This window comes from Oncorhynchus kisutch, linkage group LG6, assembly GCF_002021735.2.
Source record: "Oncorhynchus kisutch isolate 150728-3 linkage group LG6, Okis_V2, whole genome shotgun sequence".
In the NCBI taxonomy this organism is placed as follows: domain Eukaryota; kingdom Metazoa; phylum Chordata; class Actinopteri; order Salmoniformes; family Salmonidae; genus Oncorhynchus; species Oncorhynchus kisutch.
The window spans coordinates 946,754-974,494 of NC_034179.2; the positions used below are offsets into that span (position 1 = coordinate 946,754).

At 46.5% G+C, this 27,741-nt stretch overlaps 1 protein-coding gene across 6 annotated transcripts in view; it reads right to left on the minus strand.

Annotated features, from left to right (window-relative positions):
* Positions 1–237: 237 nt before the first annotated feature.
* The window catches only part of galt (galactose-1-phosphate uridylyltransferase), a 110,974-nt gene continuing 83,470 nt past the window's right edge, over positions 238–27,741 (minus strand). For 4 of the 6 annotated variants that reach the window (XM_031825991.1, XM_031825990.1, XM_031825992.1 and 1 more), the window contains 2 exons: positions 9,790–9,944; positions 238–1,030 (listed from right to left, as the gene is read on the minus strand). In XM_031825991.1, coding sequence (XP_031681851.1) covers positions 896–1,030; positions 9,790–9,944 — 290 coding nt within the window. In that variant the 3' untranslated portion in view covers positions 238–895. The remainder of the gene's footprint in view (positions 1,031–9,789; positions 9,945–27,741) is intronic. The other 2 variants (XM_031825993.1, XM_031825996.1) reach the window with 2 other exon arrangements.

Sequence of the window (27,741 nt, forward strand, 5' to 3'; positions counted from 1 at the left end):
TTCTTTGTGAGGCATTGGAAAACCTTCCTGGTCTTTGTGGTTGAATCTGTGCATGAAATTCACTAGTCGATTGAGGGACCTTACAGATAATTGTATGTGTGGGGTACAAACATGTTCAAACATCATGTTAAACATTATTGTTGCACACAGTGAGTACATGCAACTTATGTGACTTGTTAAGCAAATGTTTACTCCTGAACTTATTTAGGGTTCAATTACAAAGGGGTTGAATACTTATTGACTCAAGACATTTTAACTTTTTATTTTTATCAATTTACAAACATTATTCCAATTTAACATTATGGGGTATTGTGTGTAGGCCAGTGACATAAAATCTTAATCTAATACATTTTTATTTCAGGCTGAAGCACAACAAAATGTGGAAAAACTCAAGGGGTGTGAAAACTTTCTGAAGGCACCATCAGCAATGTTATATATTTCTCTTCCCAAAAAGAGATCTAGTAGTATTTGTATCAAACTGTTTTGATAGGCACTTCCTGTTATTCATACTTTAATATCTAATGTCAATGTGATAGACCAGGGTTCACCAACTGGCGGTATGCTGCTGAGTCTAGTTGATGATCCTGTGACAGAGTTAAAGTCAGAGGTGTGGTAGGGTCAGGATCAGAGGTGTGGTAGGGTCAGGATCAGAGGTGTGGTAGGGTCATAGTGGTGGTAGGGTCAGAGGTGTTGTAGGGTCAGAGTGGTGGTAGGGTCAGGGGTGTGGTAGGGTCAGGATCAGAGGTGTGGTAGGGTCAGAGGTATGGTAGGGTCAGAGGTGTTGTAGGGTCAGAGGTGTGGTAGGGTCAGAGGTGTGGTAGGGTCAGGATCAGAGGAGTGGTAGGGTCAGAGTTGTGGTAGTCAGAGGTATGGTAGAGTCAGAGGTATGGTAGAGTCAGAGGTGTGGTAGAGTCAGAGGTTTGGTAGAGGTGTGACGTGGTAGGGCCAGAGGTGTCTCTCCACCAAACTCTCCTGCCGTCTCAATGGTCTTGTAGTGTTCTTCTGGAAGGTTCCTCAGTCGTTCAGCAGCCTGAGGATGGAACACACAGAGAGTAGAGTCACAGTAAAGTACAACAGAGACAGTTGAAGATGAACTAAAGTCATAATGTACTGTGGCAGACCAGGGGGTTGGGTCAAGACGTTTACACAGATCAGACACGGACAGAGTATGATTAGCTCGGTTTCAAGGGTGTTTATTAAATAATAAATCAAAAGAAAAGGATAGTTCTCCCCCATGAGACCCTCTCCGGGATACCGTCTTCTGGGCTCCGGGTCTTGCTGTACTCCCTCGTCTTAGCCCCTGGCACCGTCTCCAACTACACGGAAGTCACCTTAATTTCCCCAGTCCTCTATTGTGTGTTGCCCTTCTGTCAGCTTTATGGGGCTTGTACAGCTGGTGAGCAATCAGCCCTTGATTACTCACCAACTCCCCCATCAGCTCCAATTAGTACTGGGCGGAGAGCCCGTCGAGATCTGGCACGTCCAGCAGATGGAGCCATCGCCTCGTGATGTATACTCCGTCTGTCACCAGGCCTTGATGAGTCTCCCCCTGGTGGCTGACCTGCTGTATGCCCCCCCCCCCCCCCTAGCTTTGTCGGGAAGGGGACTGTCGTCCGTGCGACGTATGTCTCCCTTCTCAATAGGGCATCCGCGTTTCCATGCTTCCTCCTGACCTGACCTGTGCACAACAGAAAAAGAGAAGCATTGAAGGGACAAGAACCACCTGGTGACCTGATCGTTTGTGTCCTTTCCCCTGGCCATCCAAACCAGGGGAGAATGGTCCGTGACCAGGCTGAAGTGGGTACCTAACAGGTAATACTTGAGAGTGTTTAGCGCCCACTTCACCGCTAGACACTCTTTCTCCACAATGGAGTACTTTTCTCTCTAGGAACCAGCTTTCTGCTGATGTACATGAAGGGGTGCTCCTCCTCATCGTGTATCTGGGACAGAACGGCGCCTAGTTCCGTATTACACGCATCCGTCTGGACCACCATCAGCACCTGGAAATCGGGCGTTAAGAGAATCGGATGGGAGCACAGCGCTTCCTTCAGACGGCTGAGTGCCGCTTCTGTCTCGTTCGTCCATTTCACTCTTTTCGGGAGGCGGGGCCTGGTTAGATCGGTGAGGGGGGAAGCTATAGCCGCAAAGTTGGGGATAAATCGGCTATAGTATCTTGCCAGTCCCAGGAAGGACTTGACCCGTGTCTTGGTGCGTGGAACGGGTCAGTCACGCACAGCGTGAACCTTCCTCTCCTGGGGCTTGACGTTCCCCTGTCCGATTAAATACCCCAGGTACTCCACCTCCTCGAAACCTAGTTTGCATTTCTTGGGGTCCGCTGTCAACCAGGCTTTTCTGACCGCGTCCAGCACCACCTGGAGGCGCGTCAGATGCTCTTCCCAACCTTGGCTGTGGATGATGATGTCAACTAAATAGGCCGCTGCGTACTGCTGGTGTGGTCGAAGTACTTTGTTCATCAGCCGTTGGAATGTGGGCGGGGCTCCGTGGAAACCGAACGGGAGCACCCGGTACTGATACAACCCGTCTGGTGTCGAAATCGCCGTCTTCTACCGGGAGGAGGCTGCCAACGGTACCTGCCAATATCCTTTGGTCAGGTCAAGGGTGCTGATGTACCGGGCCTTTCCCAATTGGTCGATGAGCTCGTCCCCCCTCTGCATGGGATATGCATTGAACAAGCTGATGTCGTTCACCCCCCGGAAATAGTTACAGAAGCGGAGGCTCCCGTCCAATTTGGGCACCAACACGATGGGGCTGCACCATGTACTGTGGTACTCTTCAACGACACCCATCCTCAGCATAGCCTCCACGTCCTGTTTCACGGCCTTTCTTCGGGTCTCCGGAATCCGATATGGCCTCTTTCTTACCGTTTCGCGGGGAACGGATGTGGTGTTCAATGAGGCTCGTGCGGCCCGGCTTCTTGGAGAACACCGCCGTGTTCCGATCAACAAGTTCCCTGAGCCCTTGCTTCTGGGCCGGCTCGAGGTCCTCATTGTTCGGGACCACCACTGGTCCCGTTGGCGTCCTGGGTCCCGACCATAACATGGCCAAGGCTGTCCTCTCATGCCACTTCTTCAACAGGTTCCCGTGGTAAATCTGTTGAAGTTTCCATCTCCCCGGTTGTCGTATGCGGTAATTGACATTGATCTTCTCGACCACATCGTATGGTCCGTGCCATGTTGCCAGGAACTTACTTCTGGCCGTGGGGATTAAGACCAGCACCCTGTCTCCCACCTGGGAATTCTCGCATATTGGGCCTTCTCCATATGTTTCCTCACGATGGGCCATATGGCTGTCATCCACTTCCTCATCGTCTCCACGTGCTCTACCACGCTGCGTAAGGGGGTCGTTTGAGCTTCCCACACCTTCTTTGCGAGGTCTAGTAGGCCTGCGTGGCCTCCTCCCGTAGAGAAGTTCGAACGGGGAAAACTCAGTGGAGGATTGGGGTACTTCTCGGATTGAGAACATTAGGTGGGGTAGTAGCTGGTCCCAGTTCTTCAATCCTGCTCGATGACCTTCCGCAGCATCTGTTTTAGCGTTTAAAGAGCTCGACGAGCCCATCCATCTGCGGGTGAAAAACGGAGGTCCGGATCTGCTTGATCTGCAGGAGGGCACACAACTCTTTCATCAGTCGGGACATAAACTCCGTACCTTGGTCTGTCAAGATCTCGGGCACCCCGATGATCGGTAGGGACACCAATGGGCTTCGGAAGTGAGCTTTCGGGGCTGTGAGTTGACACTCCGGACAGCTGCGACAGTAGTCTTCCACTGCCCTCCCCATCCCGGGCCAGTGGAACCTGGCGGCGAGCCGTTCCCAGGTCTTCTCCATTCCCAGGTGCACCCCCAACAGGTGGGTGTGGGCCAGCTGAAGAACGGTTCCCACGTACCGTCGGGGCAGAAACAATACCTCTCGAAGTTCCCCGTGTTGGCGTCACACCTGATACAAAAGGTTATTCTTGATTTTGAAATGGGGGTATCGCCAGTCACTCACCCACGGAAGTAGCAGTCCATCCACCGCTATCACTTGGGCTGCGGTGGCTTTCATGTTCGGATCCTCCCACTGGGCCGTCCTGAATTTTCCCCTCAGTTGGCCCCCAGCGGGGTCTCGACTGGCCCCTCGAAATCGAGGAGGATGGGATCCTCCTCCAGGGGTTCCCTAGGGGGTTCGGGTTCCGGCGCCCCCTCCGACTCCGGAGCCGTAGACCAATGCTGGTTAACCGGTTGCTTCCGGGCCGCACAGGCTTTTGGTCGTCCCCGCTCTCTTCTTCGGCTGGCTCGTACCTTCTTCCTCAACTCGTGCCCCCATAGGGCCGCGAACAGCGGACAATCCCGTCCCACTAGGAGAGGTACCGGAAGCTCTGGTACTGCACCCACCGTCATCTGGCAGCTCCCTTGTGGCGTCACGATGGTGGTCCATACAGTTGGATACCGCTTTGTGTCACCATGAACACAGGAAATGGACATCTCCCTACCCCTTTCGGTCTCCTGGTTCAGCAGGCTCGTGGTTACGAGCGTAACCATACTTCCGGAGTCCAATAGCGCTTCCGTGTTGTGTCCGCCAACCATGGACCATGGGTGCAGTTGATTCGGGGTGAGCCCAAAAGGAGGTGACATAGTTCACAGTGTGACCCACCTCACCGCCGGGGCTAGCTGATGGCATTGCCTCCTCTTGAGCCGGGGATTTCCAGGCAATGTGCCCCCGGGCGCCACACTCAAAACACCTCCATGTACCTGGGGTTGTCGGGGACTGGTCGGCCCTACCCCAGCCGTTTCTCCACGGGTTTGGGGTCCTTTTGCCCTGATGGCTGTCGGTTCGGGGTACACCACAGTGGGGCTGTCCTTCCGTCCCCTTGGGCGAGTCGTTGACTCATCCCGGCTCCCACTCAGCAGGGCCTGCGTGTTATGATGCGTCTCCGCTGCTTCCAGGAGGCCCTCCAAGGTCTGGGGCGGGCATAGACTCGCTGCCTTCTTCATGTCGTAGGGTAGCGATCCAGGACCACTTTGTCGAGGATGGATAGGGTGGATACGTCAGTTAGGAGCCATGCCCTGGTGACGCACAGTAGGTCGCTCATCTGTGCTCGGGGGGATGCGTCGGCTACGAACCTCCAGTCGTGGAACCATTGAGCCCAATGGGCCAGGCTGTACCCGTAGAGGCTGAGTATCACCCGTTTGTGTAATTAGCCGCCTGTTCGTCGTTCAGGTCCCTATACGCCTTTTGAGCATTCCCCAAGAGGAACGGGGCCAGCAGACTGGCCCACTTCGGCCTTGAGAGGTAGGTTTCGACGTCATCGTCTTCCGTTAGCTTGATTAAAAACTGGTTGGGATGTGATTCAGGAGACGCTTCTCCTTGCAGCTTCCGGATTTCCTCAACGAGGCGGACGTTTTGTAGTCTCTGTTCCTCCAGCGTTCATTCCTAAACCGCATGTTGTGCTTGTTGGGCCCGGACGAACTGAGCTATCAGCTCGTCCATGCTGATGCTGTGTAAACGTCAACCCTGATCTGACCACGTTGTCAGATTTCCCGCATTCTACACCACTTGTGGCAGACCAGGGGGTTGTGTCAAGACGTTTACACAGATCAGACATGGACAAAGTATGATTAGCTCGGTTTCAAGGGTGTTTATTAAATAATAAATCATAAGAAAAGGATAGTTCTCCCCCATGAGACCCTCTCCGGGATACCGTCTTCTGGGCTCCGGGTCTTGCTGTACTCCCTCGTCTTAGCCCCCGGCATCGTCTCCAACTACAAGGAAGTCACCTTAATTTCCCCAGTCCTCTCCTGTGTGTTGCCCTTCTGGCAGCTTTATTGGGTTTGTACAGCTGGTGAGCAATCAGCCCTTGATTACTCACAAACTCCCCCATCAGCCTCAATTAGTACTGGGCGGAGAGCCCGTCGAGACCTGGCACATCCAGCAGATGGAGCCATCGCCTCGTGATGTATACTCCGTCTGTCACCAGGCCTCGACGAGTCTCCCCCTGGTGGCTGACCTGCTGTACGCCACAGTACATTATGTCATCAGCAACGGTCATGTAGGAAACATTCAACAAGGGAATCCCTCCAATGTTTCATGACAGAGTGGGCCTCATTCTGACAACCCAGAAGAGACTGTATTACTGCCAATAGAGGCAGAAGCATTTACTAAACCTTTTACAGTGTGAATACAGGGTGTCTGCTGCATTCCAAGCTAACCCAGGGTTGTAGAGTAGTGAACTACAGTACATACTATATGTCTGCTGCGTTCCAAGCTAACCCAGGGTTGTAGAGTAGTGAACTACATACTGTATGTCTGCTGCAGTCCAAGCTAACCCAGGGTTGTAGAGTAGTGAACTACATACTGTATGTCTGCTGCAGTCCAAGCTAACCCAGGGTTGTAGAGTAGTGAACTACAGTACATACTGTATGTCTGCTGCAGTCCAAGCTAACCCAGGGTTGTAGAGTAGTGAACTACAGTACATACTGTATATCTGCTGCAGTCCAAGCTAACCCAGGGTTGTAGAGTAGTGAACTACATACTGTATGTCTGCTGCAGTCCAAGCTAACCCAGGGTTGTAGAGTAGTGAACTACAGTACATACTGTATGTCTGCTGCAGTCCAAGCTAACCCAGGGTTGTAGAGTAGTGAACTACATACTGTATGTCTGCTGCAGTCCAAGCTAACCCAGGGTTGTAGAGTAGTGAACTACATACTGTATGTCTGCTGCAGTCCAAGCTAACCCAGGGTTGTAGAGTAGTGAACTACATACTGTATGTCTGCTGCATTCCAAGCTAACCCAGGGTTGTAGAGTAGTGAACTACATACTGTATGTCTGCTGCATTCCAAGCTAACCCAGGGTTGTAGAGTAGTGAACTACAGTACATACTGTATGTCTGCTGCGTTCCAAGCTAACCCAGGGCTGTAGAGTAGTGAACTACAGTACATACTGTATGTATGCTGCAGTCCAAGCTAACCCAGGGTTGTAGAGTAGTGAACTACAGTACATACTGTATGTCTGCTGCAGTCCAAGCTAACCCAGGGTTGTAGAGTAGTGAACTACAGTACATACTGTATGTCTGCTGCAGTCCAAGCTAACCCAGGGTTGTAGAGTAGTGAACTATATACTGTATGTCTGCTGCAGTCCAAGCTAACCCAGGGTTGTAGAGTAGTGAACTACAGTACATACTGTATGTCTGCTGCAGTCCAAGCTAACCCAGGGTTGTAGAGGAGTGAACTACATACTGTATGTCTGCTGCAGTCCAAGCTAACCCAGGGTTGTAGAGTAGTGAACTACAGTACATACTGTATGTCTGCTGCAGTCCAAGCTAACCCAGGGTTGTAGAGTAGTGAACTACAGTACATACTGTATGTCTGCTGCAGTCCAAGCTAACCCAGGGTTGTAGAGGAGTGAACTACATACTGTATGTCCGCGTCATCTGTGGATATTTTGGGGTGGTATGCGAATTGGAGTGGGTCTAGGGTTTCTGGCAGGATGTTGTTGATGTTAGCCATGACCAACCTTTCAAAGCACTTAATGACTACCAACGTGAGTTCTACGGGGCAGTAATCATTTAGACAGGTTATTTAGACAGTTAACCTGTCTAAATGATTATATCGCCCCGTAGCACTCAAGTTGGTAGTCATTAAGTGCTTTGAAAGGTTGGTCATGGCTAACATCAACAACATCCTGTCAGAAACCCTAGACCCACTCCAATTCGCATACCACCCCAAAATATCCATAGTTTACTATTACAGACTACATTAGAGAGACATATTAGAGACACGTATTTCCCTCAGATTACACAGACCCACAAAGAATTTAAGAACAAATCCAAACTTGATAAAATCCCATATATTTTGGTTGAAATAACAGTATGCCACCACAGCAGCAAGGTGTGAGACCTGAAAAGGGACACCAGAGGATTGGAACAACCCTGTACATGTTTAATGACCAGATAAGAAGGATCATAATGCCGATGGAGGAGTCTATCAGAGTTACAGCCTGGACCCTCCCCCAGAGTTACAGCCTGGACCCTCCCCCAGAGTTACAGCCTGGACCCTCCCCCAGAGTTACAGCCTCGACCCTCCCTCAGAGTTACAGCCTGGACCCCCAGAGTTACAGCCTGGACCCTCCCTCAGAGTTACAGCCTGGACCCTCCCCCAGAGTTACAGCCTGGACCCTCCCTCAGAGTTACAGCCTGGACCCTCCCCCAGAGTTACAGCCTGGAACCTCCCCCAGAGTTACAGCCTGGACCCTCCCCCAGAGTTACAGCCTGGACCCTCCCCCAGAGTTACAGCCTCGACCCTCCCTCAGAGTTACAGCCTGGACCCTCCCCCAGAGTTACAGCCTGGACCCTCCCCCAGAGTTACAGCCTGGACCCTCCCCCAGAGTTACAGCCTGGACCCTCAGAGTTACAGCCTGGACCCTCAGAGTTACAGCCTGGACCCTCCCTCAGAGTTACAGCCTGGACCCTCCCTCAGAGTTACAGCCTGGACCCTCCCCCAGAGTTACAGCCTGGACCCTCCCTCAGAGTTACAGCCTGGACCCTCAGAGTTACAGCCTGGACCCCCAGAGTTACAGCCTGGACCCTCCCCCAGAGTTACAGCCTGGACCCTCCGTCAGAGTTACAGCCTGGACCCTCCCCCAGAGTTACAGCCTGGACCCTCCCTCAGAGTTACAGCCTGGACCCTCCCCCAGAGTTACAGCCTGGACCCTCCCTCAGAGTTACAGTCTGGACCCTCCCTCAGAGTTACAGTCTGGACCCTCCCTCAGAGTTACAGCCTGGACCCTCAGTCAGAGTCACAGCCTGGACCCCCAGAGTTATAGCCTGGACCCTCCCCCAGAGTTACAGCCTGGACCCTCCCCCAGAGTTACAGCCTGGACCCTCCCCCAGAGTTACAGCCTGGACCCTCCCTCAGAGTTACAGCCTGGACCCTCCCCCAGAGTTACAGCCTGGACCCTCCCCCAGAGTTACAGCCTAGACCCTCAGTCAGAGTTACAGCCTGGACCCTCAGAGTTACAGCCTGGACCCTCCCTCAGAGTTACAGCCTGGACCCTCAGTCAGAGTTACAGCCTGGACCCTCCCCCAGAGTTACAGCCTGGACCCTCCCCCAGAGTTACAGCCTGGACCCTCCCCCAGAGTTACAGCCTCGACCCTCCCTCAGAGTTACAGCCTGGACCCTCCCTCAGAGTTACAGCCTGGACCCTCCCTCAGAGTTACAGCCTGGACCCTCCCCCAGAGTTACAGCCTGGACCCTCAGTCAGAGTTACAGCCTGGAACCTCCCCCAGAGTTACAGCCTGGACCCTCCCTCAGAGTTACAGCCTGGACCCTCCCTCAGAGTTACAGCCTGGACCCTCCCCCAGAGTTACAGCCTGGACCCTCCCCCAGAGTTACAGCCTGGACCCTCCCCCAGAGTTACAGCCTGGAACCTCCCCCAGAGTTACAGCCTGGACCCTCAGTCAGAGTTACAGCCTCGACCCTCCCTCAGAGTTACAGCCTGGACCCTCCCCCAGAGTTACAGCCTGGACCCTCCCCCAGAGTTACAGCCTGGACCCTCCCCCAGAGTTACAGCCTGGACCCTCCCCCAGAGTTACAGCCTGGACCCTCCCCCAGAGTTACAGCCTGGACCCTCAGTCAGATTTACACAGTTGAGGTAGCTTGATAACTTTATTAGGAGCTGTGGTAAATAACATGGACACATAGGAATACTTTAGCTAATTACTAAATGTTTTAGACAGATGAAGATCTGTGCTTATATATAGCATATGTTGCAGTAATACTGTTTCCCAAATGTATTACCTGTTCAGGTGTAAGGTCTCTCTGTTCCTGTGCCAGCATTTCATATCCCACCATGAACTTGCGTACGCCGGCAGATCGGAGCAGGGGGGGGTAATAGTGAGCATGGAGCTGCCAGTGGAACTGGTCCTCTTTAAGATAGGGGCCGGTAGGGGCGCCTGGGAGGAGGAGAGAGAAGAGGAGAGTGTGAGAGGAAGGTCTCTACTGTAGACTACTGGCTTAGAGAAGACTAGCAGGTCTCTACTGTAGACTACTGGCTTAGTGAAGACTAGCAGGTCTCTACTGTAGACTACTGGCTTAGTGAAGACTAGCAGGTCTCTACTGTAGACTACAGGCTTAGTGAAGACTAGCAGGTCTCTACTGTAGACTACTGGCTTAGAGAAGACTAGCAGGTCTCTACTGTAGACTACAGGCTTAGTGAAGACTAGCAGGTCTCTACTGTAGACTACAGGCTTAGTGAAGACTAGCAGGTCTCTACTGTAGACTACAGGCTTAGTGAAGACCCAGCAGGTCTCTACTGTAGACTACAGGCTTAGAGAATACTAGCAGGTCTCTACTGTAGACTACAGGCTTAGTGAAGACTAGCAGGTCTCTACTGTAGACTACAGGCTTAGAGAAGACTAGCAGGTCTCTACTGTAGACTACAGGCTTAGTGAAGACTAGCAGGTCTCTACTGTAGACTACAGGCTTAGAGAAGACTATCAGGTCTCTACTGTAGACTACAGGCTTAGTGAAGACTAGCAGGACGTGTAGTGTGGACGTATGGACCCGTTAGCCTCTCTCCCTCCATGCACCATAAAAGCGCCTGCTAGAAGGAAGGTTTCTTCATGGTAAATATGAACATATTAAGTTCTAAAAGGCTGTGAGAACCAGAGGTTTGGCTACGCTCCCAATCCCTATAAGCTCCTCTCCTATCCCCATATAATGAATGAATGAACAGCGTATCATGCTAGTTAAATCATATTCATCCTGTCTCCTCCGCCCTCCTCCTCTCCTCTCCTCTCCTCTCCTCTCCTCTCCTCTCCTCTCCTCTCCTCTCCTCTCCTCTCCTCTCCTCTCCTCTCCTCTCCTCTCCTCTCCTCTCCTCTCCTCTCCTCTCCTCTCCTCCTCTCCCCTCCTCTCCCCCGCCCCCTCCTCCTCTCCTCCCCTCTCCCCCGCCCTCTCCTCCCCTCCTCTCCCCTCCCCTGCCCGCAAATACAGGTAATGACAGCCCTGGCAAATACAGGTAATGACAACCCTGGCAAATACAGGTAATGACAGCCCTGGCAAATACAGGTAATGACAGCCCTGGCAAATACAGGTAATGACAGCCCTGGCAAATACAGGTAATTACAGCCCTGGCATGTGACAGCCCTGTGAAGGTGACTTCACTATCTCTCCTTTAAACAAAATTAATTAAGGACTGGAGACCCTCCCCTAACGAGCCGCCTGGCCATAGCCACGGTAACGACACCCTGCTAGTTAAGCAGTTAAGCCACAGGCGAGACGGACCCGTGACAATTGACAAATGGGAAATGAACCAACAACTCAATGCTGTTGACACCATCACCAATACACATACACAGCATTACTTAACAGTGAGGAAACAACGATACAATCTGAAATGTGTCCTCTGATGGAACAAAGTGATTATTTGTGACCAGATCAATTACCACCTACATGAATATAAGCTGACAAGTTGATCTGTGGATAGGAGTTCTGACCAGTGGATAGGAGTTCTGACCAGTAGATAGGAGTTCTGACCAGTGGATAGGAGTTCTGACCAGTAGATAGGAGTTCTGACCAGTGGATAGGAGTTCTGACCAGTAGATAGGAGTTCTGACCAGTAGATAGGAGTTCTGACCAGTAGATAGGGGTTCTGACCAGTAGATAGGGGTTCTGACCAGTAGATAGGAGTTCTGACCAGTAGATAGGAGTTCTGACCAGTAGATAGGAGTTCTGACCAGTAGATAGGAGTTCTGACCAGTAGATAGGGGTTCTGACCAGTAGATAGGAGTTCTGACCAGTGGATAGGAGTTCTGACCAGTAGATAGGAGTTCTGACCAGTGGATAGGAGTTCTGACCAGTAGATAGGAGTTCTGACCAGTGGATAGGAGTTCTGACCAGTGGATAGGAGTTCTGACCAGTGGATAGGAGTTCTGACCAGTGGATAGGAGTTCTGACCAGTAGATAGGGGTTCTGACCAGTAGATAGGAGTTCTGACCAGTAGATAGGAGTTCTGACCAGTAGATAGGAGTTCTGACCAGTGGATAGGAGTTCTGACCAGTAGATAGGAGTTCTGACCAGTAGATAGGGGTTCTGACCAGTAGATAGGGGTTCTGACCAGTAGATAGGAGTTCTGACCAGTAGATAGGAGTTCTGACCAGTAGATAGGAGTTCTGACCAGTAGATAGGAGTTCTGACCAGTAGATAGGGGTTCTGACCAGTAGATAGGAGTTCTGACCAGGTGATTAATACTAAATTGTAATTATTTCACCTATTTATTGCCTTACCTCCCTAGTCTTCTACATTTGCACACACTGTACATATATTTTTCTGTTGTGTTATTGACTGTACGTTTATGTGATACTCTGTGTTGTTGTTTGTGTCGCACTGCTTGGCTTTATCTTGGCCAGGCAACAGTTGTAAATGACAACTTGTTCTCAACTGGCCTACCAGGTTAAATAAAGGTAAAATAAAAAATGAATAAAAATCTGTGGATAGTTCTGACCAGTGGATAGGAGTTCTGACCAGTGGATAGGAGTTCTGACCAGTGGATAGGAGTTCTGACCAGTGGATAGGAGTTCTGACCAGTGGATAGGAGTTCTGACCAGTAGATAGGAGTTCTGACCAGTAGGTAGGAGTTCTGACCAGTAGATAGGAGTTCTGACCAGTAGATAGGAGTTCTGACCAGTAGATAGGAGTTCTGACCAGTGGATAGGAGTTCTGACCAGTGGATAGGAGTTCTGACCAGTAGATAGGAGTTCTGACCAGTGGATAGGAGTTCTGACCAGTAGATAGGAGTTCTGACCAGTGGATAGGAGTTCTGACCAGTGGATAGGAGTTCTGACCAGTAGATAGGAGTTCTGACCAGTAGATAGGAGTTCTGACCAGTGGATAGGAGTTCTGACCAGTAGATAGGAGTTCTGACCAGTGGATAGGAGTTCTGACCAGTAGATAGGAGTTCTGACCAGTGGATAGGAGTTCTGACCAGTAGATAGGAGTTCTGACCAGTGGATAGGAGTTCTGACCAGGTGATTAATACTAAATTGTAATTATTTCACCTATTTATTGCCTTACCTCCCTAGTCTTCTACATTTGCACACACTGTACATATATTTTTCTGTTGTGTTATTGACTGTACGTTTATGTGATACTCTGTGTTGTTGTTTGTGTCGCACTGCTTGGCTTTATCTTGGCCAGGTCACAGTTGTAAATGACAACTTGTTCTCAACTGGCCTACCAGGTTAAATAAAGGTAAAATAAAAAAATGAATAAAAATCTGTGGATAGTTCTGACCAGTGGATAGGAGTTATGACCAGTGGATAGGAGTTCTGACCAGTGGATAGGAGTTCTGACCAGTGGATAGGAGTTCTGACCAGTGGATAGGAGTTCTGACCAGTGGATAGGAGTTCTGACCAGTGGATAGGAGTTCTGACCAGTAGATAGGAGTTCTGACCAGTAGATAGGAGTTCTGACCAGTAGATAGGAGTTCTGACCAGTGGATAGGAGTTCTGACCAGTAGATAGGAGTTCTGACCAGTAGATAGGAGTTCTGACCAGTAGATAGGAGTTCTGACCAGTGGATAGGAGTTCTGACCAGTAGATAGGAGTTCTGACCAATGGATAGGAGTTCTGACCAGTTGACTTGTGGATATGAGTTCTGACCAGTGGATAGGAGTTCTGACCAGTTGACTTGTGGATATGAGTTCTGACCAGTGGATAGGAGTTCTGACCAGTTGACTTGTGGATATGAGTTCTGACCAGTGGATAGGAGTTCTGACCAGTTGACTTGTGGATATGAGTTCTGACCAATGGATAGGAGTTTTGACCAGTTGACAGGTGGATAGGAGTTCTGACCAGTTGACTTGTGGATATGAGTTCTGACCAGTAGATAGGAGTTCTGACCAGTAGAGAGGAGTTCCGACCAGTGGATAGGAGTTCTGACCAGTGGATAGGAGTTCTGACCAGTTGACTTGTGGATATGAGTTCTGACCAGTTGAGTTGTGGATAGTTCTGGCAGGTTAGAGTCGTGGATACTGATACTCAGCTTAGATCAGAAACAACGTTCTCCATCACTCTGGCCTCTGATCCATCATATCTTATTCAGAAACAACGTTCTCCATCACTCTGGCCTCTGATCCCTCATATCTTATTCAGAAACAATGTTCTCCATCACTCTGGCCTCTGATCCCTCATATCTTATTCAGAAACAACATTCTCCATCACTCTGGCCTCTGATCCATCATATCTTATTCAGAAACAATGTTCTCCATCACCCTGGCCTCTGATCCCGCATATCTTATTCAGAAACAATGTTCTCCATCACTCTGGCCTCTGATCTCTCATATCTTATTCAGAAACAACGTTCTCCATCACTCTGGCCTCTGATCCCTCATATCTTATTCAGAAACAATGTTCTCCATCACCCTTTGCCTCTGATCCCGCATATCTTATTCAGAAACAATGTTCTCCATCACCCTGGCCTCTGACCTCGCATATCTTATTCAGAAACAATATTCTCTATCACTCTGGCCTCTAAACTCTCATATGTGACCGACCGGCACCAATTTGAATTTATTTGTATTTTTTTTACCTTGGATAAAAGTAGAGACTCAGAGCTAGAAAATGGTACATCATACACTACAGTTGAGGAACAATGGGAAAGTAATTCTGCTTTGAAAGTTGATCAACTTGTAAACTCACTTTTGAGAAAATGTCCTTTGAATGTTTTGGTATCTAGTGAAGAGCTCTTCTTTGTCTACACCCATTCAGCATCGTTCACACCCTCTTAAGCTTTAGCCCCACCCATCTGGTTTCGCTCTCGGAGCGTTCAGATCCCACACTTGACACTCTGGCCGATGATTTGTTTACCTCTGGATAATATGAAAACAGCCGAACCTGCTCTTTTTATTTATTGATTTATTTCACCTTTATTTAACCAGGTAGGCTAGTTGAGAACACCTTTATTTAACCAGGTAGGCAAGTTGAGAACAAGTTCTCATTTACAACTGCGACCTGGCCAAGATAAGGCAAACCAGTTCGACACATACAACGACACAGAGTTACACATGGAGTAAAACAAACATACAGTCAATAATACAGTAGAAAAATAAGTCTATATACAATGTGAGCCAATGAGGTGAGATAAGGGAGGTAAAGGCAAAAAAAAGGCCATGGTGGTGAAGTAAATACAATATAGCAAGTAAAACACTGGAATGGTTGATTTGCAGTGGAAGAATGTGCAAAGTAGAGATAGAAATAAAGCATGCATTTAGTTTTACTTGTATTTAAGAGCAGTTGGAGGCCATGGAAGGAGAGTTGTATGGCATTGAAGCTCATCTGGAGGGTTCTTAACACAGTGTCCAAAGAAGGGCCAGAAGTATACAGAATGGTGTCGTCTGCGTAGAGGTGGATCAGCGACTCACCAGCAGCAAGAGCGACATCATTGATGTATACAGAGAAGAGAGTCGGTCCAAGGCCAGAGGCCAGAGGCAACAGGCCCTCCGATTTGACACACTGAACTCTATCAAATAAGTAGTTGGTGTACCAGGCGAGGCAGTCATTTGAGAAACCAAGGCTATCGAGTCTGCCGATGAGGATGTGGTGATTGACAGTGTCAAAAGCCTTGGCCAGGCCAATGAATACGGCTGCACAGTATTGTTTCTTATCGATGGCGGTTAAGATATCGTGGAGAGCGTGGCTCTGCTGGCAACAATTTCATTACACTTTTTTGCTGACGTTTACTGACACCGACTATATTAAACGGGTGTTGTACACACGTCATGTAATGATGGACGTGTCTCCCTGTCAGGAATGCCACACCATGGTTGCCCTGAGTTTGAAGATGTCACCTGGAGACAGGTGTTTTCCCATCTCTTTAGCTATCATACTCTAATTCCACTGATTTCAAAACTCGATCCTCCAGAAAGTGGAGAGCAACACTTATGCAGCTCCACTACACAATAAAACATTTTATAAGCCGTTTTCCACAGGATTACCAACACAGACTGAAGAGCTCAAATAGACAGAAGCCTTCTATATGGCAGACCAATCCAAACTCCTCTCTCGGCATGTCCAGCCCACTCATTATCTCAGCCATTCATGGCTAGTGGGAAGGTTGCTTCCTTTTATTGTGGCTTAACCAACAAGGCTAGTAATTTAACAATTGTATTCATATTTACAGATGGCATACAAGTTTGTTATTAAGGCACATGAAAGTTCACATGTTCGAGAAGGCATTTCTGTTAAAACAAAAATGCACTTTGCTAGAAACATATTTTTACGTTCAAATTGCTTTTTTTACACCTAGTTTCCTGAATCGGGTCACAAACAGACAGCTAAGAAAAATATAGATGAAAACTCTCTTGGTAAATATTATGGTCTGCAGCTTATCATGAGCTATTCTCTCAGGCGAAACTAGAGACCTCCTTAACATTAGATCACGCACCAGAAGTTGCTAACAAAGAGACACACCCCTCTTGCCTTCGTCTCACCCAAGACTGCTGTCCAGTGTTGATGATGAATAGGAAAAACCAGCCAGATGTTTATCCAACTGGATATCGCTGTGAACGGAGCTGATCCGGTTTGATCTGCAGTTATTGCACATTCTCCAATAGAACAGAGGACAAGGGCAGTCTATTTGCTCACCAACGTAGTCTTGTTAGGTTGCCTGTCTCTCTTTCGCCACCAGGGATCAGGGCCTGGTCCGGAGTAAGCAGAATGTCTAGAGCAGCTGACTAGTTGTAGTAGAAACATTCATCTAAATGGAAGTTAGTGATCGCCTGTTCTGATGTCCACAAGCTAAGAATAGCTGTCTGCTATCCTTACTGTAGTAAGGGTCTGAATACTTTCTGAATGGACTGTATATCTATGAACCAGGCCAGTAAGGGTCTGAATACTTTATGAATGGACTGTATATCTATGAACCAGGCCAATAAGGTTCTGAATGGACTGCATATCTATGAACCAGGCCAGTAAGGGTCTGAATACTTTCTGAATGGACTGTATATATATGAACCAGGCCAGTAAGGGTCTGAATACTTTATGAATGGACTGTATATCTATGAACCAGGCCAATAAGGTTCTGAATGGACTGCATATCTATGAACCAGGCCAGTAAGGGTCTGAATACTTTCTGAATGGACTGTATATATATGAACCAGGCCAGTAAGGGTCTGAATACTTTATGAATGGACTGTATATCTATGAACCAGGCCAGTAAGGGTCTGAATGGACTGTATATCTATGAACCAGGCCAATAAGGGTCTGAATACTTTATGAATGACTGTATATCTATGAACCAGGCGAGTAAGGGTCTGAATTTACTGCATATCTATGAACCAGGCCAGTAAGGGTCTGAATACTTTCTGAATGGACTGTATATCTATGAACCAGGCCAGTAAGGGTCTGAATACTTTCTGAATGGACTTTATATCTATGAACCAGGCCAGTAAGGGTCTGAATACTTTATGAATGGACTGTATATCTATGAACCAGGCCAGTAAGTGTCTGAATGGACTGTATATCTATGAACCAGGCCAGTAAGGGTCTGAATACTTTATGAATGGACTGTATATCTATGAACCAGGCCAGTAAGTGTCTGAATGGACTGTATATCTATGAACCAGGCCAGTAAGGGTCTGAATACTTTATGAATGGACTGTATATCTATGAACCAGGCCAGTAAGTGTCTGAATGGACTGTATATCTATGAACCAGGCCAGTAAGGGTCTGAATGGACTGTATATCTATGAACCAGGCCAGTAAGGGTCTGAATACTTTATGAATGGACTGTATATCTATGAACCAGGCCAGTAAGTGTCTGAATGGACTGTATATCTATGAACCAGGTCAGTAAGGGTCTGAATACTTTATGAATGGACTGTATATCTATCAACCAGGCCAGTAAGGGTCTGAATGGACTGTATATCTATGAACCAGGCCAGTAAGGGTCTGAATACTTTCTGAATGGACTGTATATCTATGTACCAGGCCAGTAAGGGTCTGAATACTTTCTGAATGGACTGTAAATCTATGAACCAGGCCAATAAGGTTCTGAATGGACTGCATATCTATGAACCAGGCCAGTAAGGGTCTGAATACTTTCTGAATGGACTGTATATATATGAACCAGGCCAGTAAGGGTCTGAATACTTTATGAATGGACTGTATATCTATGAACCAGGCCAGTAAGGGTCTGAATGGACTGTATATCTATGAACCAGGCCAATAAGGGTCTGAATACTTTATGAATGACTGTATATCTATGAACCTGGCGAGTAAGGGTCTGAATTTACTGCATATCTATGAACCAGGCCAGTAAGGGTCTGAATACTTTCTGAATGGACTTTATATCTATGAACCAGGCCAGTAAGGGTCTGAATACTTTATGAATGGACTGTATATCTATGAACCAGGCCAGTAAGTGTCTGAATGGACTGTATATCTATGAACCAGGCCAGTAAGGGTCTGAATACTTTATGAATGGACTGTATATCTATGAACCAGGCCAGTAAGTGTCTGAATGGACTGTATATCTATGAACCAGGCCAGTAAGGGTCTGAATACTTTATGAATGGACTGTATATCTATGAACCAGGCCAGTAAGTGTCTGAATGGACTGTATATCTATGAACCAGGCCAGTAAGGGTCTGAATGGACTGTATATCTATGAACCAGGCCAGTAAGGGTCTGAATACTTTATGAATGGACTGTATATCTATGAACCAGGCCAGTAAGTGTCTGAATGGACTGTATATCTATGAACCAGGTCAGTAAGGGTCTGAATACTTTATGAATGGACTGTATATCTATGAACCAGGCCAGTAAGGGCCTGAATACTTTATGAATGGACTGTATATCTATGAACCAGGCCAGTAAGTGTCTGAATGGACTGTCTATCTATGAACCAGGCCACTAAGGGTCTGAATGGACTGTATAGCTATGAACCAGGCCAGTAAGGGGTCTGAATGACTGTATATCTATGAACCAGGCCAGGGGGTGTCTGAATGGACTGTATATCTATGAACCAGGCCAGTAAGGGTCTGAATACTTTCTGAATGGACTGCATATCTATGAACCAGGCCAGTAAGGGTCTGAATACTTTCTGAATGGACTGTATATCTATGTACCAGGCCAGTAAGGGTCTGAATGGACTGTATATCTATGAACCAGGCCAGTAAGGGTCTGAATGGACTGTATATCTATGAACCAGGTCAGTAAGGGTCTGAATACTTTCTGAATGGACTGCATATCTATCAACCAGGCCAGTAAGGGTCTGAATGGACTGTATATCTATGAACCAGGTCAGTAAGGGTCTGAATACTTTCTGAATGGACTGCATATCTATCAACCAGGCCAGTAAGGGTCTGAATGGACTGTATATCTATGAACCAGGCCAGTAAGGGTCTGAATACTTTCTGAATGGACTGTATATCTATGTACCAGGCCAGTAAGGGTCTGAATACTTTCTGAATGGACTGTAAATCTATGAACCAGGCCAATAAGGTTCTGAATGGACTGCATATCTATGAACCAGGCCAGTAAGGGTCTGAATACTTTCTGAATGGACTGTATATATATGAACCAGGCCAGTAAGGGTCTGAATACTTTATGAATGGACTGTATATCTATGAACCAGGCCAGTAAGGGTCTGAATGGACTGTATATCTATGAACCAGGCCAATAAGGGTCTGAATACTTTATGAATGACTGTATATCTATGAACCAGGCGAGTAAGGGTCTGAATTTACTGCATATCTATGAACCAGGCCAGTAAGGGTCTGAATACTTTCTGAATGGACTGTATATCTATGAACCAGGCCAGTAAGGGTCTGAATACTTTCTGAATGGACTTTATATCTATGAACCAGGCCAGTAAGGGTCTGAATACTTTATGAATGGACTGTATATCTATGAACCAGGCCAGTAAGTGTCTGAATGGACTGTATATCTATGAACCAGGCCAGTAAGGGTCTGAATACTTTATGAATGGACTGTATATCTATGAACCAGGCCAGTAAGTGTCTGAATGGACTGTATATCTATGAACCAGGCCAGTAAGGGTCTGAATACTTTATGAATGGACTGTATATCTATGAACCAGGCCAGTAAGTGTCTGAATGGACTGTATATCTATGAACCAGGCCAGTAAGGGTCTGAATGGACTGTATATCTATGAACCAGGCCAGTAAGGGTCTGAATACTTTATGAATGGACTGTATATCTATGAACCAGGCCAGTAAGTGTCTGAATGGACTGTATATCTATGAACCAGGTCAGTAAGGGTCTGAATACTTTATGAATGGACTGTATATCTATCAACCAGGCCAGTAAGGGTCTGAATGGACTGTATATCTATGAACCAGGCCAGTAAGGGTCTGAATACTTTCTGAATGGACTGTATATCTATGTACCAGGCCAGTAAGGGTCTGAATACTTTCTGAATGGACTGTAAATCTATGAACCAGGCCAATAAGGTTCTGAATGGACTGCATATCTATGAACCAGGCCAGTAAGGGTCTGAATACTTTCTGAATGGACTGTATATATATGAACCAGGCCAGTAAGGGTCTGAATACTTTATGAATGGACTGTATATCTATGAACCAGGCCAGTAAGGGTCTGAATGGACTGTATATCTATGAACCAGGCCAATAAGGGTCTGAATACTTTATGAATGACTGTATATCTATGAACCTGGCGAGTAAGGGTCTGAATTTACTGCATATCTATGAACCAGGCCAGTAAGGGTCTGAATACTTTCTGAATGGACTTTATATCTATGAACCAGGCCAGTAAGGGTCTGAATACTTTATGAATGGACTGTATATCTATGAACCAGGCCAGTAAGTGTCTGAATGGACTGTATATCTATGAACCAGGCCAGTAAGGGTCTGAATACTTTATGAATGGACTGTATATCTATGAACCAGGCCAGTAAGTGTCTGAATGGACTGTATATCTATGAACCAGGCCAGTAAGGGTCTGAATACTTTATGAATGGACTGTATATCTATGAACCAGGCCAGTAAGTGTCTGAATGGACTGTATATCTATGAACCAGGCCAGTAAGGGTCTGAATGGACTGTATATCTATGAACCAGGCCAGTAAGGGTCTGAATACTTTATGAATGGACTGTATATCTATGAACCAGGCCAGTAAGTGTCTGAATGGACTGTATATCTATGAACCAGGTCAGTAAGGGTCTGAATACTTTATGAATGGACTGTATATCTATGAACCAGGCCAGTAAGGGCCTGAATACTTTATGAATGGACTGTATATCTATGAACCAGGCCAGTAAGTGTCTGAATGGACTGTCTATCTATGAACCAGGCCACTAAGGGTCTGAATGGACTGTATAGCTATGAACCAGGCCAGTAAGGGGTCTGAATGACTGTATATCTATGAACCAGGCCAGGGGGTGTCTGAATGGACTGTATATCTATGAACCAGGCCAGTAAGGGTCTGAATACTTTCTGAATGGACTGCATATCTATGAACCAGGCCAGTAAGGGTCTGAATACTTTCTGAATGGACTGTATATCTATGTACCAGGCCAGTAAGGGTCTGAATGGACTGTATATCTATGAACCAGGCCAGTAAGGGTCTGAATGGACTGTATATCTATGAACCAGGTCAGTAAGGGTCTGAATACTTTCTGAATGGACTGCATATCTATCAACCAGGCCAGTAAGGGTCTGAATGGACTGTATATCTATGAACCAGGCCAGTAAGGGTCTGAATACTTTCTGAATGGACTGTATATCTATGTACCAGGCCAGTAAGGGTCTGAATACTTTCTGAATGGACTGTAAATCTATGAACCAGGCCAATAAGGTTCTGAATGGACTGCATATCTATGAACCAGGCCAGTAAGGGTCTGGTAATACAGTAATACTGTCTCAGCCTCCAGTATTTATGCTGCAGTAGTTTATGTGTCGGGGGGCTGGGGTCAGTTTGTTATATCTGGAGTACTTCTCCTGTCCTATTCGGTGTCCTGTGTGAATCTAAGTGTGCGTTCTCTAATTCTCTCCTTCTCTCTTTCTTTCTCTCTCTCGGAGGACCTGAGCCCTAGGACCATGCCCCAGGACTACCTGACATGATGACTCCTTGCTGTCCCCAGTCCACCTGGCCATGCTGCTGTTCCAGTTTCAACTGACCTGAGCCCTAGGACCATGCCCCAGGACTACCTGACATGATGACTCCTTGCTGTCCCCAGTCTACCTGGCCATGCTGCTGCTCCAGTTTCAACTTCCACCTGACTGTGCTGCTGCTCTAGTTTCAACTGTTCTGCCTTATTATTATTCGACCATGCTGGTCATTTATGAACATTGAACATCTTGACCATGTTCTGTTATAATCTCCACCCGGCACAGCCAGAAGAGGACTGGCCACCCCACATAGCCTGGTTCCTCTCTAGGTTTCTTCCTAGGTATTGGCCTTTCTAGGGAGTTTTTCCTAGCCACCGTGCTTCTCCACCTGCATTGCTTGCTGTTTGGGGTTTTAGGCTGGGTTTCTGTACAGCACTTTGAGATATCAGCTGATGTACGAAGGGCTATATAAATAAATTTGATTTGATTTGATTTGAATACTTTCTGAATGGACTGTATATATATGAACCAGGCCAGTAAGGGTCTGAATACTTTATGAATGGACTGTATATCTATGAACCAGGCCAGTAAGGGTCTGAATGGACTGTATATCTATGAACCAGGCCAGTAAGGGTCTGAATACTTTATGAATGGACTGTATATCTATGAACCAGGCCAGTAAGGGTCTGAATGGACTGTATATCTATGAACCAGGCCAATAAGGGTCTGAATACTTTATGAATGACTGTATATCTATGAACCAGGCGAGTAAGGGTCTGAATTTACTGCATATCTATGAACCAGGCCAGTAAGGGTCTGAATACTTTCTGAATGGACTGTATATCTATGAACCAGGCCAGTAAGGGTCTGAATACTTTCTGAATGGACTTTATATCTATGAACCAGGCCAGTAAGGGTCTGAATACTTTATGAATGGACTGTATATCTATGAACCAGGCCAGTAAGTGTCTGAATGGACTGTATATCTATGAACCAGGCCAGTAAGGGTCTGAATACTTTATGAATGGACTGTATATCTATGAACCAGGCCAGTAAGGGTCTGAATGGACTGTATATCTATGAACCAGGCCAATAAGGGTCTGAATACTTTATGAATGACTGTATATCTATGAACCAGGCGAGTAAGGGTCTGAATTTACTGCATATCTATGAACCAGGCCAGTAAGGGTCTGAATACTTTCTGAATGGACTTTATATCTATGAACCAGGCCAGTAAGGGTCTGAATACTTTATGAATGGACTGTATATCTATGAACCAGGCCAGTAAGTGTCTGAATGGACTGTATATCCATGAACCAGGCCAGTAAGGGTCTGAATACTTTATGAATGGACTGTATATCTATGAACCAGGCCAGTAAGTGTCTGAATGGACTGTATATCTATGAACCAGGCCAGTAAGGGTCTGAATACTTTATGAATGGACTGTATATCTATGAACCAGGCCAGTAAGTGTCTGAATGGACTGTATATCTATGAACCAGGCCAGTAAGGGTCTGAATGGACTGTATATCTATGAACCAGGCCAGTAAGGGTCTGAATACTTTATGAATGGACTGTATATCTATGAACCAGGCCAGTAAGTGTCTGAATGGACTGTATATCTATGAACCAGGTCAGTAAGGGTCTGAATACTTTATGAATGGACTGTATATCTATGAACCAGGCCAGTAAGGGCCTGAATACTTTATGAATGGACTGTATATCTATGAACCAGGCCAGTAAGTGTCTGAATGGACTGTATATCTATGAACCAGGTCAGTAAGGGTCTGAATACTTTATGAATGGACTGTATATCTATGAACCAGGCCAGTAAGGGCCTGAATACTTTATGAATGGACTGTATATCTATGAACCAGGCCAGTAAGGGTCTGAATGGACTGTCTATCTATGAACCAGGCCACTAAGGGTCTGAATGGACTGTATAGCTATGAACCAGGCCAGTAAGGGGTCTGAATGACTGTATATCTATGAACCAGGCCAGGGGGTGTCTGAATGGACTGTATATCTATGAACCAGGCCAGTAAGGGTCTGAATACTTTCTGAATGGACTGCATATCTATGAACCAGGCCAGTAAGGGTCTGAATACTTTCTGAATGGACTGTATATCTATGTACCAGGCCAGTAAGGGTCTGAATGGACTGTATATCTATGAACCAGGCCAGTAAGGGTCTGAATGGACTGTATATCTATGAACCAGGTCAGTAAGGGTCTGAATACTTTCTGAATGGACTGCATATCTATCAACCAGGCCAGTAAGGGTCTGAATGGACTGTATATCTATGAACCAGGCCAGTAAGGGTCTGAATACTTTCTGAATGGACTGTATATCTATGTACCAGGCCAGTAAGGGTCTGAATACTTTCTGAATGGACTGTAAATCTATGAACCAGGCCAATAAGGTTCTGAATGGACTGCATATCTATGAACCAGGCCAGTAAGGGTCTGAATACTTTCTGAATGGACTGTATATATATGAACCAGGCCAGTAAGGGTCTGAATACTTTATGAATGGACTGTATATCTATGAACCAGGCCAGTAAGGGTCTGAATGGACTGTATATCTATGAACCAGGCCAATAAGGGTCTGAATACTTTATGAATGACTGTATATCTATGAACCAGGCGAGTAAGGGTCTGAATTTACTGCATATCTATGAACCAGGCCAGTAAGGGTCTGAATACTTTCTGAATGGACTGTATATCTATGAACCAGGCCAGTAAGGGTCTGAATACTTTCTGAATGGACTTTATATCTATGAACCAGGCCAGTAAGGGTCTGAATACTTTATGAATGGACTGTATATCTATGAACCAGGCCAGTAAGTGTCTGAATGGACTGTATATCTATGAACCAGGCCAGTAAGGGTCTGAATACTTTATGAATGGACTGTATATCTATGAACCAGGCCAGTAAGTGTCTGAATGGACTGTATATCTATGAACCAGGCCAGTAAGGGTCTGAATACTTTATGAATGGACTGTATATCTATGAACCAGGCCAGTAAGTGTCTGAATGGACTGTATATCTATGAACCAGGCCAGTAAGGGTCTGAATGGACTGTATATCTATGAACCAGGCCAGTAAGGGTCTGAATACTTTATGAATGGACTGTATATCTATGAACCAGGCCAGTAAGTGTCTGAATGGACTGTATATCTATGAACCAGGTCAGTAAGGGTCTGAATACTTTATGAATGGACTGTATATCTATGAACCAGGCCAGTAAGGGCCTGAATACTTTATGAATGGACTGTATATCTATGAACCAGGCCAGTAAGGGTCTGAATGGACTGTCTATCTATGAACCAGGCCACTAAGGGTCTGAATGGACTGTATAGCTATGAACCAGGCCAGTAAGGGGTCTGAATGACTGTATATCTATGAACCAGGCCAGGGGGTGTCTGAATGGACTGTATATCTATGAACCAGGCCAGTAAGGGTCTGAATACTTTCTGAATGGACTGCATATCTATGAACCAGGCCAGTAAGGGTCTGAATACTTTCTGAATGGACTGTATATCTATGTACCAGGCCAGTAAGGGTCTGAATGGACTGTATATCTATGACCCAGGCCAGTAAGGGTCTGAATGGACTGTATATCTATGAACCAGGTCAGTAAGGGTCTGAATACTTTCTGAATGGACTGCATATCTATCAACCAGGCCAGTAAGGGTCTGAATGGACTGTATATCTATGAACCAGGCCAGTAAGGGTCTGAATACTTTCTGAATGGACTGTATATCTATGTACCAGGCCAGTAAGGGTCTGAATACCTTCTGAATGGACTGTAAATCTATGAACCAGGCCAATAAGGTTCTGAATGGACTGCATATCTATGAACCAGGCCAGTAAGGGTCTGAATACTTTCTGAATGGACTGTATATATATGAACCAGGCCAGTAAGGGTCTGAATACTTTATGAATGGACTGTATATCTATGAACCAGGCCAGTAAGGGTCTGAATTTACTGCATATCTATGAACCAGGCCAGTAAGGGTCTGAATACTTTCTGAATGGAATGTATATCTATGAACCAGGCAAGTAAGGGTCTGAATACTTTCTGAATGGACTTTATATCTATGAACCAGGCCAGTAAGGGTCTGAATACTTTATGAATGGACTGTATATCTATGAACCAGGCCAGTAAGTGTCTGAATGGACTGTATATCTATGAACCAGGCCAGTAAGGGTCTGAATACTTTATGAATGGACTGTATATCTATGAACCAGGCCAGTAAGTGTCTGAATGGACTGTATATCTATGAACCAGGCCAGTAAGGGTCTGAATACTTTATGAATGGACTGTATATCTATGAACCAGGCCAGTAAGTGTCTGAATGGACTGTATATCTATGAACCAGGCCAAGAAGGGTCTGAATACTTTATGAATGACTGTATATCTATGAACCAGGCGAGGAAGGGTCTGAATGGACTGTCTATCTATGAACCAGGTCAGTAAGGGGTCTGGATACTTTCTGAATGGACTGTATATCTATGAACCAGGCCAGTAAGGGTCTGAATGGACTGTATATCTATGAACCAGGTCAGTAAGGGGTCTGAATGACTGTATATCTATGAACCAGGCCAGTAAGGGCCTGAATACTTTATGAATGGACTGTATATCTATGAACCAGGCCAGTAAGGGTCTGAATGGACTGTCTATCTATGAACCAGGCCACTAAGGGTCTGAATGGACTGTATAGCTATGAACCAGGCCAGTAAGGGGTCTGAATGACTGTATATCTATGAACCAGGCCAGGGGGTGTCTGAATGGACTGTATATCTATGAACCAGGCCAGTAAGGGTCTGAATACTTTCTGAATGGACTGCATATCTATGAACCAGGCCAGTAAGGGTCTGAATACTTTCTGAATGGACTGTATATCTATGTACCAGGCCAGTAAGGGTCTGAATGGACTGTATATCTATGAACCAGGCCAGTAAGGGTCTGAATGGACTGTATATCTATGAACCAGGTCAGTAAGGGTCTGAATACTTTCTGAATGGACTGCATATCTATCAACCAGGCCAGTAAGGGTCTGAATGGACTGTATATCTATGAACCAGGCCAGTAAGGGTCTGAATACTTTCTGAATGGACTGTATATCTATGTACCAGGCCAGTAAGGGTCTGAATGGACTATATATCTATGAACCAGGCAAGTATGGGTCTGAATACTTTCTGAATGGACTGTATATCTATGAACCAGGCCAGTAAGGGTCTGAATGGACTTTATATCTATGAACCAGGCCAGTAAGGGTCTGAATACTTTATGAATGGACTGTATATCTATGAACCAGGCCAGTAAGTGTCTGAATGGACTGTATATCTATGAACCAGGCCAGTAAGGGTCTGAATGGACTGTATAGCTATGAACCAGGCCAGTAAGGGTCTGAATACCTTTTGAATGGACTGCATATCTATGAACCAGGCCAGTAAGGGTCTGAATGGACGGCATATCTATGATCCAGGCCAGTAAGGGTCTGAATACTTTCTGAATGGACTGCATATCTATCAACCAGGCCAGTAAGGGTCTGAATGGACTGTATATCTATGAACCAGGCCAGTAAGGGTCGGAATACTTTCTGAGTGGACTGTATATATATGTACCAGGCCAGTAAGGGTCTGAATGGACT